This window comes from Equus quagga, chromosome 2, assembly GCF_021613505.1.
Source record: "Equus quagga isolate Etosha38 chromosome 2, UCLA_HA_Equagga_1.0, whole genome shotgun sequence".
In the NCBI taxonomy this organism is placed as follows: Eukaryota; Metazoa; Chordata; class Mammalia; order Perissodactyla; family Equidae; genus Equus; species Equus quagga.
The window spans coordinates 65,869,028-65,888,686 of NC_060268.1; the positions used below are offsets into that span (position 1 = coordinate 65,869,028).

Here is a 19,659-nt window from a genome sequence, read left to right on the forward strand (position 1 = left end):
AGGTGATTAGGTCATGAGGGTGGAGGCCCCATGAATAGGATTAGTGTCCTTATTAAAAAAGACAAGACAGACGATCTCTCTCTGCCCTAAGATGACACAGAAAGAAAGTGGCCCTCTACAATCTAGGAAGTGGGCCCTCACCAGAACCCAACCGTGCTGGCTCCCTGATCTCATCTTTCCAGCCTCCAGAACTGAAAGAAATAAATGTTGTTGAAGCCCCCCAATCTGTGGTATTTGTTACAACAGCCCAAGCTAGATACTATATTGGAGCTAAAGGAAGACTTTGACCATCTTTAGAGGATGTCCCAGGCTGCTGTAGCCCACCATATCTGCTCCTTTCTGTGAATCACTCTGAGTCTTAAAGACGCAAGTATCAAGGTTGGCACATTTTTATGCAAGCTCTTCTGTTCTTTTTGTACTACCTATGTTTTTCTTTTCTTCATAACTAATTTTCATCTAAGACCAGGTCCTTGTCTAATTTTGCCTTTATCATGATCTCAGTAACGAATATGGCAGAGCATGTGGTAGGGTTTCAGGAGTGGAGAAGTGCTTAGTGACAAAGGTGAAGGTGACGATGACAATGGGGATCAGAGCTGCCACCAGTGTATAGAGTGGCATTTGAAAAGGGCCCCACTCTGGGCAGATACAGCCCCCAGGGAATCTATCTTTGTCTTTGCGGGAAGGAAAAAGGTGCCTTCTCCTGCAGGTGGGCACAGACTCATGCGTCCTACAGAGAGCATGTGATGGTGGTGGCGTCTGGTCTTGGGCTGAAGAGGGACACAGATGCTGGAGTGCCCAGAGGAGGGTTTTGGGGATGGGGAGGGGTGGGATGATGGAGGATTTTGGTGGTGGGGAGGGCTGCAGATGGCTGTCAGATACTGGAAAGCCAGAGCCACCAACAGGGCAAGGTCTGAGATTCCTGTGAAGAGCTGGTGGGGAGGATGCACCTATTGAGGCTAGGAGGGTACCCCAGAGAGCGAGGACACTTGCCCCACCCCCAACACTCTATGGCACCCAGGCTTGGTTGCTGAGAACAAGGCTGGACGTTGCTGGGAGAGGCTGCTAAACACTCCTGTGTCCCCGCTGTGGGTTGGGGCTACAGGCCACCCGCAAGTCAGCTGCACTACGCAAATATTTGTCTTGCTCTTTATACCTCATTAAAATCCCCTTTTATGATATTGGTTCTGATTGTGGGGGTTGAGTACCTTCATTTCCAGGCCCCTGCAAGGCAGGGACAGGTAGCCTGGGCAGATCACTCTCTGTGCCCCTGGTGGCACTCAGGGGAAGCTCCATTCTCACTCCCTTCTGCAGTTTTTCGACCACAGCACAATCTGAGAGGACACATCTTGCGCCTTGGGCAAGTGCCTTCTCTGCTCTGAGCCTCAGTTTCCCCAGCTGTGTAATGGCTCCATAACTGCCAGCTCCCAAGGCTGTCTTGGGGATCAGGAGAGATGATGTCCACAGCTGGCACACAGAAGGTGCTCAGTGCATGTCAGTTCCTTTCCTTCCCTCTCTTCCCCAGCCCTCAAATAAATGTCTCAGTCCTGGGGACAGACGAGCAACTGGAGTTTCTGCCAAGATCTCCTCTCAGGGCCTGGCTGAGTTCCCTCTCGGGGACTCATTTTCTCCTCAGGGAAGAACAAACTTCTCCCTTTGTCTCAGCAACAAGCAGCCACATTGAGGACAGCAATCCCAGGCCCAAGAGAGTGGCTGGTACATGTGTGTCCTGGACAAAGCCTGGAGGTAGCTGAACTGAGGGTCATGCTGGCTCCCTTCCTGAGGGCCATAGAGAGGGCCAGTTCCTGCCCCCTAGTACCACTCCTATGCGTCGTCCCAAACTCAGGATTCAGAGAGAGATGGAGAAATTGGGGCCCTCAGGGAGAGGAGACTCATCGAGGCTGCACAGCTGCCCTGGGCTGGCCTCCTGCCTCCTGCCGTTCCAGGCTGCCGAGGGAAAGAAGAGGCTTCTGGGCTGGGTCGCTGGGGTGCTGGGCCCTGCAAGGGAACATCCGAAGGGGGGCGACCACGGTTTCTAACAATAGCCTCCGTGCCTATAACAAGCTCGCACCTCAGAGGAAGGGAAGAGGCTTGGCTGGGAGAGGCTCGGGAGGGAGGATGCTGACCCAGATGCCCGGGAGGGAGGTAGAGGCGGGCGTCCTCTGAGACAACAGCCTACACCTGCTGAGACCACTCCACCTACCCCGACTCCTGAGACCCGCTACTACCGCTTGGGATCTCTCACTGGGGGCAGGGCTGGGCGAGGGCAGGCGGCTGAAGCATGGGGGTCAGGAGCCTAGCATCTCCGCAGCTTCACCAGGGTGCCTTGGACAAGCTTCTCCCTCTCCATGGGAGGCCGACTCCCCAGCCCCTACCCAGCGTCACAACAATGTCTTCAGAATCAGCTGAGATGATCCTCGCCAAGACTGGAGTAGGGACTGAGCCCGGGTCTCCAAGAACATCAGAGTATGCCTGACAGTCAGGGAAACTGAGGCACAAAGAAAGAAAGAGATTCACATAGGGAGTGGGAAGAGGAGACAGGGCAGGGTTTTCTCTACTAAATACCTCCCTCTCCACGCCTCCTGCAGACCAGGGGCCTCAAAGGCTCTCCCTGCTGCTGCTCCGAGGCCAGGCTGAGGCGAGGAGAAGCCCCGGTCCTGGGGCAGGCCCTTAAGGATCTAGAGACAGGGTTCCTGAGGCTAGCTGGGAAACCCCAACTCAATCCCGGGGGTCCAGTGGGAGCCCTTAGCTGGGCAGTGTGCCCAGCAGAAACCAGCTCAAAGCAATTTCCTTCCCAGCTGGTAGGCAAGATAAGGGTGTGTGTGGAGGGGGTGGGGAGTCATCCATCTGGCCTCCTGGGATCTCCCTTCCACCCACAAGGTTGGGTAGCAATGTCCAGTTCAGAGCCCAGACCTGAGGCCTCCTGGGGCCTCTGTCTACCTGAGGGAAATGCTAGGGCCAGAGCCAGCCTGACCAGTTTTGGATAGGCCAGAGGGTAGCCAGGCTAGAGTGGCAGTGGGGACAGGAGCCCTGGCCTGAGCTCCCAGGATGTATGGTGCAAGGACAGTAAAAGAAGTGGTTAGCTCTTGTCCCAGGGCCTACTGTACCCAGAGCCACTGGCAACACTGCCAATGCCCCCAAATACCATTGTCCCCGGGGCCCATGCACAGGAAGGAGCAAGGTTAGCCCTCAGGGGGCTGATGCCTGGAGACAAACAGATGCCAGAGAAGGGAAAGAGCAACTACTTCTCTGCTTCTAATGACAGTATAGGTGCAAGTCCAAGACAGGCAGAAAGTTGAGGGTTCTTGGGGACTGAGGGAGCCAACATGGTGCTGCATGTCTACTTGGGACAGAAACCAAGAGACAAGCCTGTCAGGGCATTCCAGGAAATATGTCTCCAGCCATCCTCTGCAGCCACGCAGAGTGGCCCGGGCCACCACCACCATCACCCTCTCTGTTCCCTCTCAGGCCTGAGCTCAGACCCACATGCCAACATCTCTCTGCACCTGGATATCCCATAGGCATCTCAAACCCAACCTGTCACACAGAATTCCTTACCCCACCCCACAACCGCTCTACTGCCTACCCTCCCAAGCTCAGCTGGGAGCCATCCCGAGTGAGGAACCAACGGAATAATGGGTAAAAAGTACTGGAGAAAAGGAAACACCTTGCAGAAGTGTAGGGGGTGACTAAGATGATGGGGTGGGGAGGGGCACGTTTAATCCTCACAACATTCCAATGAGGAAGGTACTACTTATACCCACTTTGTAGATAAGAGACTGAGGTTCAGAGAGGCAAGGTGGCACCAAGGTCACACAGTTAGCCAGTGTGGAGCCAGGATTTCAATTCAGGTCTCACACGTGTCATTCTAGCTCCAAAGCCCACAAGCAGTCCACTCCGCCAGGGAGGGACTGCCACATTGCTAGGAGCCAACTGGGTTCTGCTCCAGCTCAGCTGTGTGACCTTGGACAAGTCATTGCACCTCCTCTGTCAGCAGGAATAACGCAAATTTTCCAAGCCAAAGAGAATTTCTGCCATGGAGTGATTCTGCCAGGCTGGTGGAGGCACTTCTGCAGCGCAGGTGTTCACGACACCTCTGACCTCCATCTGCCAGTGCCCCAACCATCAGCCTTCCGCTCTTGCCCAGGGTCTAGGCTGCTGCTGAGGGTGCGGTGGGGACTTTGCATACTGAGCATGGGAACTTCCATCCAGTCAAGCAGAGGTCCTGGAGACCAGGAGGCAGTGACCTGAGGCCGGAAATGCACCTCCGCAGAAGCTTCCCAGGCCACAGCCTGCTCCAAACCCCAAGGTGAGCAGTCTCACAGAGCATGTCTCCCCTACCCAGTACCTCCAGGCTGGCCTGCCTGCTGCTGCCACCAAAAGGCGTAATTTGGGTGGTGGCAGACACAGACAGAAGCGCTGGCAAGGTCACCTGCTGTTTTTCAAACCCCAGTCGCCTCCTCTGTTCCTCCACAGAGGACTGCGTTCAGCTCGGGGATGAGTTAGGCTTGTCCAGGACAGCGTTGGCCCACCCAGTTGTTTCACAATTTGTTATTTAGGTTCTGCAGCCAGTGCTCCGCCCACAGCCCCCAGGACCCCTTTACAGTTCACATGCACACAGCTCCGGGCTCCCTCAGCACTTTCACTCCCTATAGCCAGCACCTGCGGCTGTCTGTCAGAGGCCTGCCCCAGGCTGCTGGAAACGACTTTGTCTGCTGGCACCGAGGGCAGGAAGTGCCCTGAGCCAATGACTGACAGGTAAGGGGATAAAAAATTGCAACTCCTTTGCCCTGATTGGGACAACTCTGAGGTGTGGTACATACTGTCCCCAGAGTTCCCTAGAGGACTCTGCTTGTGTCACCCTTGTTTGGCTTCCTTCCTTCCTTTCCCTGTGCCTTTTCCCCAATCCTTTACCAGGAAACACCTCCTCCAAAAAAATCACTTTCATGCAAATCCTCATCTCAGGGATTGCTCGAGAAGAACCCAACCTAAGACAGTTGCAACAAAATTTACACAAAAATCCAGATTTCTGCTTCTCACAATAAACCCATAGATCTAGTAACCCTGGGCCCATTCCCACTTGGCAACAAGAGACTAGAGCTGGGTAGAGGCTGCCTATTACAGACGGAAGGTGTGTTCTCCAGGTTTCCCCAGTCCACCACACTCCCTACCACCTTTCAACTGGCCCCTTTCACCCATTCACATTCCCTGCCTGGGCCCCAAAGGCTTACGAGTTTGCAACCCCTACAACATAGTGCAGTGGTTAACGGTGGACTGGAGTTCAGGTTCATCAATTACCAATTCTGTGACTTGTATAAATCCCTTAATCTTTCTGTCTCTCAGTTTCCTCATGTAAAAAATGAGTACCTACACATACCTATATGTGTATATCTATATACCCTCTATGGTTGTTAGAGACTTAAATCAGATACTACCTGTAAAGTGATTTGCACTGTATCTAGCACAGATGATAGGAAGTCAAGAAATTACTAATTTTTGTCCTTTTGGAGCAAGTGTGCCTACTACAATCTGACAGCCCACGTGCAACTATCCGAGATTACCTGCTGGCCCCTCACTCTCCCTGGAAGGAAGATACACCTTCGCCCCAATAGGTTTGAGTCTGACGACTCACCTCTTCCCACTGATGAATATATCGAATGAGGCGAGAGAGACGCAACAGGCGCAGAAGGCTGAGGATCTTGGTGAAGCGGACGATGCGCAGGGCCCGGGCAGTCTTGTAGACCTCTGAGTCAATGCGTGTCTCCACAATGAGGAAGATGTAGTCCACGGGGATGGAGGAGATGAAATCCACCACGAACCAGCTTTTGAGGTACTTCATCTTAATCCGCTGCGGGTCCAGGATGATCTCTGTGTTGTCCTCCACCACAATTCCTGTGCGGAAGTTGAGGACCAAGTCGATGAGGAAGAATGTATCTGACACCACATTGAAGACGATCCAGGGTGTGGTGTTCTCATCCTTGAAGAAGGTGATGCCCACGGGAATGATGATCAGGTTTCCCACCATCAGCAGCAGCATGGTCAAATCCCAGTAAAATCTGCCCAGAGACACAGGGGTCAGTTGACAGGAGGAGAGAAAGAAAGAGTTACAGACTAAGAGAGAAAGCTCTGAGGGAGAGCAAATGTGGGAGAGGTAAGTCTTGGGAGGTTCTGAGTCACTGAGGGAGATAGGCACATGGGTACCTGGGCAAGATGTGGAGACGGGCACAGAAAGAGGCTCTTCCTTCACTAAGGATACCTTCTGCGTGCCCCTCGGTGAGCTCCCCAGTGACAAGCCTCCTACTCCCATCCCCATGCCCCAGTGAGTCAGGCTGAAAAGCAAACCAAACAATGACATCCAGAGAGAAGTGAGAGGCTGTTTTAGTGGCAGGAATAGTTCCCCCCACACCACCCCAGGCTCAGGCCAGGCTGCTCCATCCTCCCTGAGGGCCAGCTGTGGCCTGAGACAGGCTGGCAGGCAGACATGCCACAGACCGTGACCAGAGAGCAAGGGAGGTCCAGACACACAGCAGGTTCCTGGGAGGCGGGAGGTCCAGGATCCAGCCCCAGCTCTGTCACTGACAAGTTATGTGACACCAGGCAGGTGCCCTCCATGCTCTGGGCATCAGTTTCCCCGCTGTGCAATGAGGAGTAGCACCTCAACTCTCAGTCCTATAATTCTGATCTGACCATCATCCACACCGATTCTTTGGGGTCCCCCTTTAGTCTGTCCCCAAGAGTAAGAAAATGTCTGACTATCTCTGTCCCCCAAAGGTTTGCATTCTAACACAGGGGTGGGGAAGGGCAGTGATATCTTCAAAGGCAGGAAGTGTTAATGGGAGGATTTCAGGCACCAGTGAGGTACCACCCAATGCAATGGAGTGAGACCTGTGGGGGCTTCCAGTATCATTTCTCCTAAGGCCTTAAAGCAACTGCAAGTGCTTCCTGAGGGAGGTAAGGAGGGGTCCTCAGAGAGAAGCCTCTGAGAGGGTACAAAATGTGAGGCAGTAAAAGCCAACTCACAGATCTCCCACCTGGCCCAGCAGGGGCCCCTCTGGAAAGTGCAGATGGCACAGGTAGGCACAGACCCCATGTCTAGAAGGGATGACCAACCATTACCAGGAATGCTGCCCAAGTACCAGCCACCCCAGGACTGGCCTCAAAACTAAAAACTTGCACTGCAGAGCCATTTCTCTCTGCTATTAATTTATACAGTTACACAATGACAGATAAAAGTATTAAGTCAGGCAGAAATAAGCATGTCTTCTCCCAAGAGAAATAACCTTTTCAGCCATCTTTAGTTCTCTACTGCAGGGAAGCCAGGAGGAAGGGAGTAGGAGACAAAAAGACAAGCATTCCTTGAGTTTTCAGAGGGTCCTGCTGCAAAACCAAAGTGCCTCTGCCTGAAAAGTTCCGGGTTTGGGGAAAAAAATTATTTCACAGCAAATCGCTTTCTTTGTCAGACTCAAAATGGTGCCATGAGTCAAGTAGAGGGCAGAGCCTGCTTCACTGAAGGTGGGCAAGACAGATGTCCCATATCACACAGCTCAGGAGAGGGTGGCTTCTGGAAAGGCAGCTTCTGGCACCTTCTTTGAAAGACAAGCCCTTCAGGGCTTCAAGACAGGACCTTAGTCAGAGCCTCATGGGGATAAGGCTGGTACCAAGAGGTCAACTTCAGCTCCTTCCCTGCCCCACAGCCTACCACCCCTTCTCCAGCCCCAATCCCCCTATGCCATGGGGAGAACTCACCCTAAGACCTGAGAACCTACCCCAGCCTTCATACCCCCTACACAGAACACAGCACAGCCTCGCTAATGACTCATGGGCCCCAAGAGAATGGTTTCAGCTTCTATGGGGTGCTCTCGAGCTGTGTACACTTTCTACCCAGCCTCATGCATATCATTCAAAGGCAGCTGCAGACACTCATTCGATGCCACACACAGGTATCCCCATTCACACACAAAGCGTGCAAACACTCCTATATATACATGGCCATCGTTCCTTTTCATTTAATCTCTTGGGAAAAACAAAACAAAACAAAACTGTGGCATAGAGAGGCCACTGAGGGCCCTGTGGCCCTCTGTACATAAAGCTAATAATACACCCAGACTGAAGAAGTTTCTAAAATTAACAGAGTGGGTACAAGGCAGCTAGGAATGCTGACTCGGGCAAGCCTGCCACTCCAGCGGGTTTCTACACTCTCCTCAGCTCTAGTTCCCCAATTACAAGCCAAATTTGAGACAGTAATTAACAGGAAAATGTTTGCATTTAGTGGTCTTCATAAAATCAAATTATATGAGGCAAAAACATCCATTTCCTTGTATTCTGACTAATTGTTTCGATCGTGAGTTTCCAGATGCTAAGGGATATTTCTAGTGTCTGATTTGGGCTAGGGTCGGAATATTGGGGCACTTCTCCACAAACCATTATCCTGGAGCATGGCAGAGCTACACAAAAGGCAGCATAATATGGTAGGGAGAAAGAAGCACAGGCACTCGAAGCCAGCCAACCTGGGTTCAATTCCTAGTTCCATCAATTACTAGGAAGTCATTAACTTCTCCATGCCTCAGTTTCCTCATCTGCTCAATGAAGATCATAACAGTACCTAACAAGCAGAACTGTTATAAGAACGGAATGAATTGATATTTGTAAAATGCTCTGACCTATGCCTACCTATATTATTAAATGAATAAATAAGTAATTCAAGTCAACAAAGTCACAGGAAAGAGGTGAGGAAGGAAGATGAAATCTTTCAGGGAAGAGCCAAAGCAAAGCATCTACTGGGAGTGGGGGTGGAAGGGAACTTATAATGGTTCTTGGAAAGCCAGTGGTGGAAGTCAGGGGCCACAATATTCCCCAATAAGCCCACAGAACCTATTTACCTTGGCAGACAGATGCCCTTACCTCAGGGAGCTGATGGACAAGGTCAGAGAACAAGGCTTAGACAGAAGACAAGTTGGGCAATGATTTAAGAAACCATCCCAGGCAGCAGCCCAGGCATCTGAGAAGGTGGACTCCTGGTGGCCCGGAAGGGTGAGGCCAGAAAGTGCTCCTGGAGGAGGTGAGAGGAGTTGGGCTTTGGGAGCTGCCTCTGGCCTCACAGACTACCCTTCCTTACTCTTTGCCAGACAGCTGCAAAGATTTCTGAAAGCACAACGGGGTGAAAGAAAAAAAAAAAAAAAAAAAGATGTTCAGCACCATGGACAGCTCCTGGCGCGCCTGCCAGGCCCATTCTGCTGGTCCAGCCAGGGGAAGTTGGCAACAGCCTCTCCACTGCATCCTCAGCTCTCTGGCCCCTCTCTCCCCCAATCCTAGTGATCAGAAGCATCTCAAGTGGTTACTTAACGTCCTTGGGCATTTTCACCAGGGGATCCTTGGTGACTGAAAAGCCTTTATTCACAAAGACCCCAGAACACTTCACAGTATCGAGCACACACTTTGTGCTTTCCATGCATTACTTCATTTAACTTCACACCAGCACTAAGGTGGCTGCTGTTATCTGCATTTTACAGAAGATGACACTGAGGCTCAGAGAGAAGTATGTGCCCAAGACCACACAGTTGGTGAGGACCATACTCGAGATTCAGAGAGGTCTGTGGGACTCGGAGCCTGACCGCTTGGGATTTTAGGCACCTCGGTGGGATGCAGGGAGGTGGACAAGCCCTTCTGGCACCTGTGCATCACACTGGGGAGGTAGCCTACAACAACAGGTGCAACCCCTGCCCCAGAGACAAGAGAGGAGAAAGAGTTGCAGAGAGGTTTCGAGGGGACGCATCCTCCTGATGGTGGGGCCTTCTGAGGCACTTCCTGGGCGGAGGAAGTAGCACTTTTCAAGTATTAAAAGCACCTGGTCCTCAGCAGTCAATAGGGCACAGTTGCACCCATCCTGTAAAAGGGAAAACTAAGGTCCACAGAGGAGGGAACAGGAACATTTCCAAAGCCTCAAGCTAGATGCCCCATGCTCCCCTAGCACCCCACAGCCCCCAGAATCATTCATGACTAAATCCCACAATCCAGGGTATGCATCCATGGAGGCAGGTAGCAGGCTCTGGCAGGGAAGCAATGGACAGCCAGACTCAGACATGCTGGAGTTGGCACATGCCTGAATTAGAGGCCTTGTTCTCTCTAAAAACAGATGACTCACCCCTCCACCGCCCCCCACTGCCCCATCCAAGTGTCTTCTCAGCTGAGAGGAAGTCCTAGCCAGGAAGACACGACTTGGGCACTGGAGGCCATGCCCCAGGTTCAGCCCCAGGATCCCAGGCGTGGCCTCCCTCAATCCTGGACCTTGCTTCCTACCTGGACCAACAGGTCCTTTCAGGCAGGCAGGTGGCCTCTCAGCAGGAGGACGTGGCCTATAGACCGGTTTTGGAGGAGAAGATCCCACACGCAGAAGGAACTGGGGACAGCAAAAAGTCAAACAGCCCTTTTACACTGATACTTGGGACATTTCATGGTTTGGTCTGAGAGGAAGGTTATGGCCTCAAGGTTGCTGAGGGAAGAGAAGAAAGGATGCTCCTGGCCTAAACTCAGAGACTCCAGGATCAGACCAAGGGCCCTCTCCTTCCCTGGAGGCTGAAGAGGACGCAAAGGGTGATAAAATGGGGGCAGGAGAAGTGAAAGCCCTAGAACAGGGAGGGCCTCCTTCAGCCTCCTCTTGTCCATACACGCCCATGCTTGCATTTGAGCATATATGCTCACACACCCACGTGCACACATATGCACAATGCACACATATGGGTGTGTGCTCACACACCCATGAATACATTTTTGTACACTCTCTTGTTTATGCCCTCCTGTTACTTTTTGTCCTTGTACACACATCCATTTTCATACATGTAGACTTTCCTGCACACGCACTTGCATACATTTTGAGACAAATTATATCCGCTGAGATTTCTGTTAGCTGAAAGAAAGAGAATACCTTTTTTTGCCCATTAAAATCTTTTCCATCCTTCAAGATTCATCTGAAGTGCTACCTCTTCTGGGCCTCTCCAACCTCTCACAGATTGAGCCTCAGCCCAGCCTGAGCCTGGCCTTGGATCTCCCAGATGCTGCAGACTCCTTGAGGACAAGGGGCCATGTCCCAGAGATGCCTGTGTTCCTGCAGTGCTGTCTGCAGTCCAGGGTCCCCACGCTTTCTCCCAGGTGAGTGGCACAACTAGGGCCCCATCTTTTACCCCCTCCCTCTGTGAAGATGGCTCCCACTCAGACAGCAGACCTGCATTCCCACCTGCCACCTGGAGAGCCTTCTGGCTCCTACACCCAAGTCCAAGGCTGAACTCAGCATCTTCCTCCTTAAAGCTGAATGGCACAGTCAGCATCACAATCACCTGGGCTCAAACCTCAAAGCCATCCTTGGCTGCCTTCTCTTTCTTCCCACTCACCCCTGTAGGCCCCCCAGGCAGGGACCACATCTTGTCTAGCATCTTCTATGATGGTTTCTGAATCTGTCCCTGATTGTTCTGTCCTCGATCAGTTCCTCACTGCTCCTCACCTGGACTCTTGCCCCGTAGCTTATCTGGTCTCCAGCCTCCACTCTCTTTCCTTCCAAGTCGTATGATCTCTGGATTATCTTTCCAAACATTATGATTACATCACCCCTTGCCTGAGCCCTTTGGGTGACCCCTGAGGACTAAGAAAGTTCAAGCTCCTTGGTCTGGGATCCCCAGCACCTCCACCCCCCACCTTCCCTCTTCTCTCTCCTGCTTCCTTCACAGTAGCCATCAGGACACCTAACCCCTGGCGCTATCTCCATCCACATGCTGGTTCCTCCTCCTGAGAACCACCCTGCCTCCTGAACCCCCATCTTTTGAAATCCTTTCCCTCATCTAAGGCCCAGTTCAACTGCCTCTTCCTCCTTCATGAATTCTGCCTAACTATGCTGTGTGTCTATGGTAGCAGTTGTCACATCCTGCCTCTTTCATCAGGTACCACCTAACTCTCCTTCCAGCTGCCCAACAAATCATAGAACCCAAGAATCCAGGAGTCTTGGTTTCTGAGATAGGGATGGGAGCTGGGAGATGCCCCCTCCACTCTTGATCTATCTCTTGGTTTTCCAGGCCCAGCCCAGATAACTGCCGAAGGTGATAATGAACACACTGAGAATGGTGGAGGATAGCTGTCGACATTTAATCTCACTGAATCTTCATAAAAACTCTAGGAGGTAGACACTATAATTATGCTCATTTTACAGATGAGGAGACTGAGGCACAAGAAGTTGAGAAATTTGCTATATACAGTGGGTCAAGAATTTAAACCCAAACAGCCTGACTCCAGAGTCCCTCTTCTAACCACTCGACAGAAATATAAATCTGGCTAGTAGTATTTTCTCTCTCCCAAACTCTGTGCCTTCTCCTTCTCCTCCTCTCCCTCCCAAACCTCTCTCCTATACTCTCTTCCATGGCACCTTCATCCTACTTCTTCACTCCCTGACCTCTCCACTTCTTCCCTTAAGTGAACCTTATTTGTGTCCTAAGGACGTCACTCTCCCAAACCCCACATACGGTGGGGTCAGCATCCTCCTGCTCCACACTGATGCCACTTCCTGCCTGTGGTAGCAATGTCTACAAGATCCTTTGAGTATCCTGTCATTTCCTGGTCACCTTTCCCGCATCCATCTCCCACCCTCAGGGATCTTGGTGATGCTGGCACCCGGTTCACAACCTTCCATTCCACTTAGATTTCTGCCATCATCCTGGGTGACTTCTACTCCATATCATCACCCAGCCCCTCAGTGGCTTAAAGCCCTGACTCTAATGACTCCACGTCAGTCGTCCATTCCAACAGCATACTCTGGACCATGTCTCCATCTCCATTTGTTCCATCTCTAATCTCAGATGAGCAATGCTCTTTCTCGCTCTAACCTCCTTTCCTTCCAGCTCTCATCCAATCGTGCTAAGTCTATTCTTTAGTGTCCCAAGAACCTCTATTCAGCTGAACCCTCTGATTCTCCCATCAGAACCCTCCTGCCTCCTCCCACTCCTCCCCAGACACAATGGTCCAGCTCATCAACCTCTCTTGCCCTGTCCTTCTGGCACCCAGTTCACAAGATCACAACCCTGGCTCAGGGCCATCATCAATCCTTCTCAGGTTTACATGGGGGCAGAAAATCCCACAACCTCAGACCAGTCCTACTAGAAATTCAAGTGCCTTAGCTCCTGTGCCTCAATTTCCTCATCACAATTTCCCTATTCAGCTGGGCCCTTCCGACTGCCAGCCCATCCTTCCAGGAGAGCTTGGTAAACTGGCCCTCCCATTCTCCACAGCAGCTATTCTGAATTCTCTCTTTTCTCCTCAAAGCTCTGAAACCACCACTTTCCCAGCTCACTCTCAGCAGATACCACCACCTTCTACTTCACAGAGAAAAGAGAAGCCAGCAGAATGTCCCCTTCCTCTTCCTGCCACTAGACTCCTACCTTGCTTCATCCCCTTCCCCTCCTCCAGTCACAAGGGAATCAGTGACTCTTCCACCTGCCCTCTTGACACCATTCCCTTTCTCCTCCCCAGGGACCTTAATCTATATATTAGCCCCTCTCTCATCTATGTCTTCCATTTCCCTCTCTGCCAGTCCTTAACCATCAGCTTTTTCTTTTAAGCTCCCTACACTTACAAAATAAAATCACTCCCCAAATCCCCAGTGTGTTATCTCTTCTCCCCTCAGAACCAAGCTTCCTGAAAGACATGTCACTGTCCCTACTCTCTCATTTCCATTTCCATCCCCAATACTCCTCTCAATCCTTCAGCAACATCGCAAATGCACACCCTGCTGCAAAACCCAACGGACACTTTCCAGTCCATTTCCTTCATGACCCTCAGCATCATCTGACACTGAGGACCATTCTGCCAAAACACGCTCCCCCACCTCGCCGTCTTTTCTCCGTGCTCTCTGGCTCTCCTTTCCCTTCCGTTGGAGGGGCTCCTCTTCCTCTGCGTGACCTTTAAATGTTTCTGTTCCTCTGGGCCCTCACTTTTTCTCCTTCTATACACTCTCCCTGGGTGACCTCACCAACTCCCACAGCTTCATTATTCTGCTGCCTTTCAAACCAGTCCTCTCTCTCATGCTCCACACCCATGTGTTCACTTGCTGACTACACATCTACACCTGGATGTCCCATGGGAACCTCATTCTTGACATATCCAGATTTAACTTAACAGCCTCTCCCACAAACTCTTGTGCTTCCAGCACGTGGTACCACCAGCCACCCAAATGCTTAATCTAGAAACCTGGGAGTTATCCTCAACTCATCTACCTCCCTCACCTACCAACACTCAACCATGTGGGATCCAACGAATCCTATCAACTCACCACCTGGCCTACTCCAGCAGCTTCCGAACTGGGCTCTGGCCTCTCCCAGGACCCCACATACCTCAGAGTCCAGGGTGGGGTCTGCATCCTCTCATCAACCCACTCTCCATACTTTGCCAAGCCCAAAGTCCTTCCACGCTCCCAGCTCAAATCCAAGTTCCTCACTGTGGTCCCCACAGCCCTTCCTGATCTGGATTTGGCCTCCTTCTGCCTCGAGTCTCACCATGCCTCCCCTCATACGCTCTGCTCCAGACATACTCAGCAACTTTCAGTGCCCCAAACACGCCATGCTTTCTTTCACCTCTGGGTTTTCCCACATGCTGTCATCTGCCTGGAACTCTCATTCCCACTCCTGCCCACCCAAGCCCCTTGGTTCAGAGGAGGCATCACTTCCCCTGGGAAGCCTTCTTTGTACCCCAAGAAATCTGGCTAGGTGCCCCTCGGACGTGCTGCCATAGCATAGATTTGTCACATTATGATGAAATTGCTTATTTCACTGTCTATCTGGTGGTTACTTGACTCTCTGACCTTGGCACAGTGGCTTTTACATGATAGGTTGTAACAAACATGTGAATGGGTGAAAATATGTGAATGGCTGGATGGCAGCAGAGTGAATGAATGAATGAATGAATGCATGCCTTGGGAACCAAAGGCTCAGTGGCAGAGGGCCCAGCAGAAGCTACATGAAATGGGGAGCCCTCTAAGACCCCAAATCATTCCCTTGAGGCTTTCACAGCCTCTGATGATCAGGGAAGAACTTATCCCCTGCAAACTCCCAAGACTCCCAGACTCCCAGCAACATCCATCAGCAAAGGGCCCCCACCCGGTGTTGAAGCTGATGGTGGGAAAGTCACAGAGGAGGGGAGGAGGTGGAAGAGGGGCAAGGTAGGTGAACAAGGGACAGGCTGGGAGAAGCATGGGGTTGGGGTCTGTGACACAGTGAGATGAGAGAGAGGACTGGTGGGAGGACATCACAGCTAAAGACTTCAACTGAGGCCATGACTGTGTTTCCAGCCTGACTGGCGCAGGCCCATGTTGGCAGAACACACCATGCTCTCTCGGTACCGGTGTGCCCTCAGCAGGGACTTTGGAGATTCTTCCTTCTCCCCAGATAGACCTAGCCCAGAGACCCAGGAGGACCGGGCTGCGGTGGGGGAAGGAGTTGAAAGGAAGGAGGCAATTCCACTCTCCTAGAATCTCGCTCTGCTGCCCCCACCGTGTGGGTCCAGGGTGAGCCTTCGCCCTGCTGCGTGCCTCCCAAGAGCCCAACTGATTTCTCTTCCTCTACTGAGATGTGAGCACACAGCCCGGCCAGGGGGCAGGGAGGGGTCTCCGTAAAATTGTCTTGTGGTAAATAGATGAGTGGATTAAAGACTGTTGCCAGTGGGGGGAAAAAGACTGCCAAAGTTAAAATAAAAAAGAATACACCGAAATGTTAACACTGATTATTGCAAAGTGGTGGGATTGTGGGCTATTTTTGTTTTCTCCATTACGCTTTTCTATATTTTCTAAACTCCCCATAATGGGCAAATATTACCTTTATAATCAGAAAAATAAATCCCCCTTTAACCAATGACCAGTGTCCCATGCTGTGAAGAGTCCTCTAACGTGTGTCACCTGGTCCTCGGGGAACTCCTGGACGGCCAGGGGAACAGTGCAGAAAAGGCGCTGTCTTGACGGGGAGGTCAGAGTGAGCCAGTGGCCGGAGAGGGTCACGGTGAGGAGACAGAGGGAGGCCCTCTGAAGGGCGGGCGTCAGAGGCCAAGGAGAGTAGTGCCTGCCCGCAGCACACACGAGGGAGCGCGCACTCGTGGGGCGCCTTCCTTGCCTTCCCTCGCTCACAACCATAAAAGCTGTTTGGAAGCCTTGACCAACGGCTCCCTGCCCCTGCCTGTCCAGGCCCCTGTTTATCATTCTCTGAGCAGGGCTGTTGCCCAGCCCCGTTGCCCCTTACGCAGCCATAGGAGCGCTGGCTGCTTGCAGAGGGGGAGGGTGCAGGAGTCCTTGCCGCCTGTGCCCCCTCCCCAGACTGGAAACTGGCCTCCCTCAGGCCAGCTGGGCCCTCAACTCTGGGCTCTGAGGGGAATCCACCCCTCAACCCCACCCTGCCCCCTCCCCCTGGCCCCACCTCCCCTGCCGCTCCTCCCTGACCCCAGGGTCTCCTCCCTACAGTAGAGGAGTTGCTCTCTTCCCCCCACCCCCGCCTGGCCACTAGGGCTCTATTTTTAACCCACCTCAAAATCTCTGACTCAGAATCACAGGGCTCCCAGGTAGCCTCCCTCTGCCGCCTGGGGCTGCCTCTGAAACAGACTCAGAGCCAAGGGCATCTGGCGTTTGGTTTATGGGTGGGTTGTTTGGATTTTGGCGTATCTTTATATTGTTATGTTTCTACAACAATTACCAATTACCTGAGGAACAAAATTTGTTTTTGTTTCTGTGTTTGAAGATCCAAACAAGATGACCCTTTACCTCTGCCTCCTCCAAAGCCCCTCCGGGTCCTGGGCTGGGGGCCTAGCCTCCCGTTATACAATGAGAGCCTCTTGCCAAGGAGAAGGTGAGCTGTCTGAGGGCTATAACTGACTGAATCTTCCCTTCCCCTCTGTGCTCTTCCAATCCCACTGCACAGCGCTTCCCAGACTGTGAGATGCACACACATCACCAGGGGAGCTTACCAAGAGGCAGACTCGGGTTCACTATGCGTGGGGTGGGGGCTGACATCTGTATTGTGCCCAGGCTGCTGGTCCAGGGACCACACTCTGAGTAGCCAGGTTATAGCAGACAGTACAGCGGTTAGGCACTCTAGTGTTTGAATACCTGGCTGTGTGGCTTTGGACAAATCACCTAACCTCTCTGAGCCTGTCTTCTCATGTGCAAAATGAGAACATTAATCCCACCTCACAGGATTCTGAGAGAATTCGATGAGATGATATTTATAATGCGCTACGTGGTGTACATACTCAGTGCATGCTGACCATTATCATCATCATCATCATTATTCTTGTGACCACTAAGATGCAGGTCCTGGCCTGAGGGCTATGGGCATCCTGAGGTGTGTGGACTGGTCCCGCTTCAAGGAGCCCTTCGTCTCAGGCAGAGGCAGTATGGCCTGTTGGGTACTAAAGTCCTGAAAAGGAGGGGGCCTAAGAGGGTCCACTGGTTAGGGAGGTCAGCGCTGTAGTTGCAGAAGGAGGTCCATGCCACGTGGCAGAAGGAATCAAGGCCAGGGGCCTAGAAGTCTCGGGTTCTAGTCCCATCTCCACCTCTACCTTGCTATGTGACCTTGAACAAGCCCCTGCCTCTCACAGTCCCTTCCTTAGTGTCCCCATTGGTACAACAAGAGGATGGAGCTAGACAATCTCTAAGGACACACCGATTCCATGAATCTCTGCAGTGCAGAGACTAAAGAGGCCAGGCAAGGGCAGCTGGCCAGATGGAAAGCTCACTGAGAGAAGAGCGCACATCTCAGACCCAGTATTGGGTCTCTAGTACTAGAGAAGATGGCAGCATCTTGAATGCCAGATTGAGTAGTCAGGACTCTTCTGGGGACATAGGGAGCCATGAAGGTTGCAGAGGGAGAGAGTTCCTTGGGGAAGGAATTGTGACTGCACCTTCTCAACAGCACAGCTGAGCAGAGACCTGGCCATAAGGAACACCAAGATATCAACCCATTGCTTCTTTGATGGGCTAAGACCTCTTCTGGAGACATTAAATCTGTGCACTCACCGAGACACACCAGTGTAAGAGCATGTGCACAAACACACATTGCATGCCCTCACACCCCCCCCCCCCCCCACAAAGTGTACAGCAGGGGTCATCTGTTCTATAGCGCCGAGAACTGCCAGGATGCTGTGTCCCCTCAAGCTAGCTGCCTAACCTTTCTGAGCTTCACTCAACTGACAAGACTATTTGGGGAAAATTGGGGAGGGAACTAGCAGTTGGAGAACTTCTCTGTCCCGCTTACAGGAAACAAAGGCAGCTCAAACACGACTCTCCCTACTCAGGAGAATGGAGCAAAAATAGAATATTGCCGTGGAGTAGCGCGTGAGCGTGACCCCAGTGGAAATTAGGTAGGAGAGCTCACCTGCTCTGCAGGAAGGTGCGCCAGCATGAAGGAGGAGACGGGCAGATTTGGGCAGAACTTCCTACGGCCAAGCAGCACTGGGATGGACGGGGCTAAAGAGGACACCGTGGAAGGGCTGCCCCACCGAAGGGAGCCGGAGACGGACCCTGGGAGGGGCTGTGTGTTCCCCTTCTTGGTGGGAAGGGGTCCCCTGGAGATGTCTGAACTCTGAGGACAGGTGCTGGACCTGCCTCCTCCGCCTTCCTGCCAGGAAAACATAGCCTGACAAGGGTGCTGAGCAAGGGCCATGTTCCCTAGGGTCCCGCCAGCCCCAGTGTTTTACGATTCTGATTGCTAACAACATGCAAGGGAGAAAAGGGGAACGGCTCCCTGGAGAAGGACTCATCACAAATGGGCTTGGAGGCCAGGGTGGGGAGTCGGCATTTCATGCCCAGGCCCTGGGGAGCAGTGAAGGGCTAAGGCAAATGCGGGCAGTCAGAGAACTCGCAGACTGTTCATGCGGAAGGGGCCTGAGGGGTGCCCGGCTCACTGGCTCCGAAAGAAACAGAAGGAGAATCACCTGGGTGTCCCCCAAAATATACCTGCCAGGGCCTCACCCAAGGAGGCCCAGGAATTCGTCATTGTATAAAGCTTCCAGGCGGACACAATTTCAGCTTTGCAGTCTTGCTACACCCCACGCCCTCTCCAGTTCCATTTTCAGATGAGGAAAGCAAGACCCAGGGAGGTGAGGTCTCAGTCCACACAGCTAGGCGGGGCAGAGCCGGGCCTTCAGCGGTCTCTTACTCATGGCTGGCCCTGACGGCTCTGTGCCCAGAAGCAGTGGAGCGACTCCCCAGAGCCTCCGGGACAGGATAAACAGCTTGTTGCCTTTCCCTGCCAATTCCCAAGTCAATGGTCCTGCTGGCCTGCCCCTGGGCACTCCTCTGACCACAGTCATCCCGTGTGGCCTGCAGTCTCCACGGACCCTCACATCTGAACTCTCCTGAGGCCAGCTCTGAGCTTCCAGGAGGGGACAACTGCCCCCTGGGAGAGGTGGCGGGGGAAAATGGTTGGGGCTCTTTGCCCAGGAAGCAAAGAAAAGAAAGCCCATCTCCACTCTCACGGGGGGCATGATCTAATGAGGGGCCTCACAGACGGCGCCATTGCCACACAACATGCTGGGGAGCCCCCGGCCCCGTTCCCCAGGACTAAAGGCTGGCGGCACCTCAGCAGAAGGAAGGGTAAGGAGTCCCCGACCTGCTCCAGGAGCACAGGGGCTGCAAAACCCAGGATCATG

General features: G+C 52.6%; 1 protein-coding gene across 1 annotated transcript in view; it reads right to left on the minus strand.

Moving 5' to 3' along the window:
- Positions 1 to 19,659, minus strand: part of LOC124236238 (potassium/sodium hyperpolarization-activated cyclic nucleotide-gated channel 4) — a 40,242-nt gene that overhangs the window by 9,744 nt on the left and 10,839 nt on the right. The window contains exon 2 of the mRNA XM_046655085.1: positions 5,630 to 6,053. Within this exon, the coding sequence (XP_046511041.1) occupies positions 5,630 to 6,053 (424 nt within the window). The remainder of the gene's footprint in view (positions 1 to 5,629; positions 6,054 to 19,659) is intronic.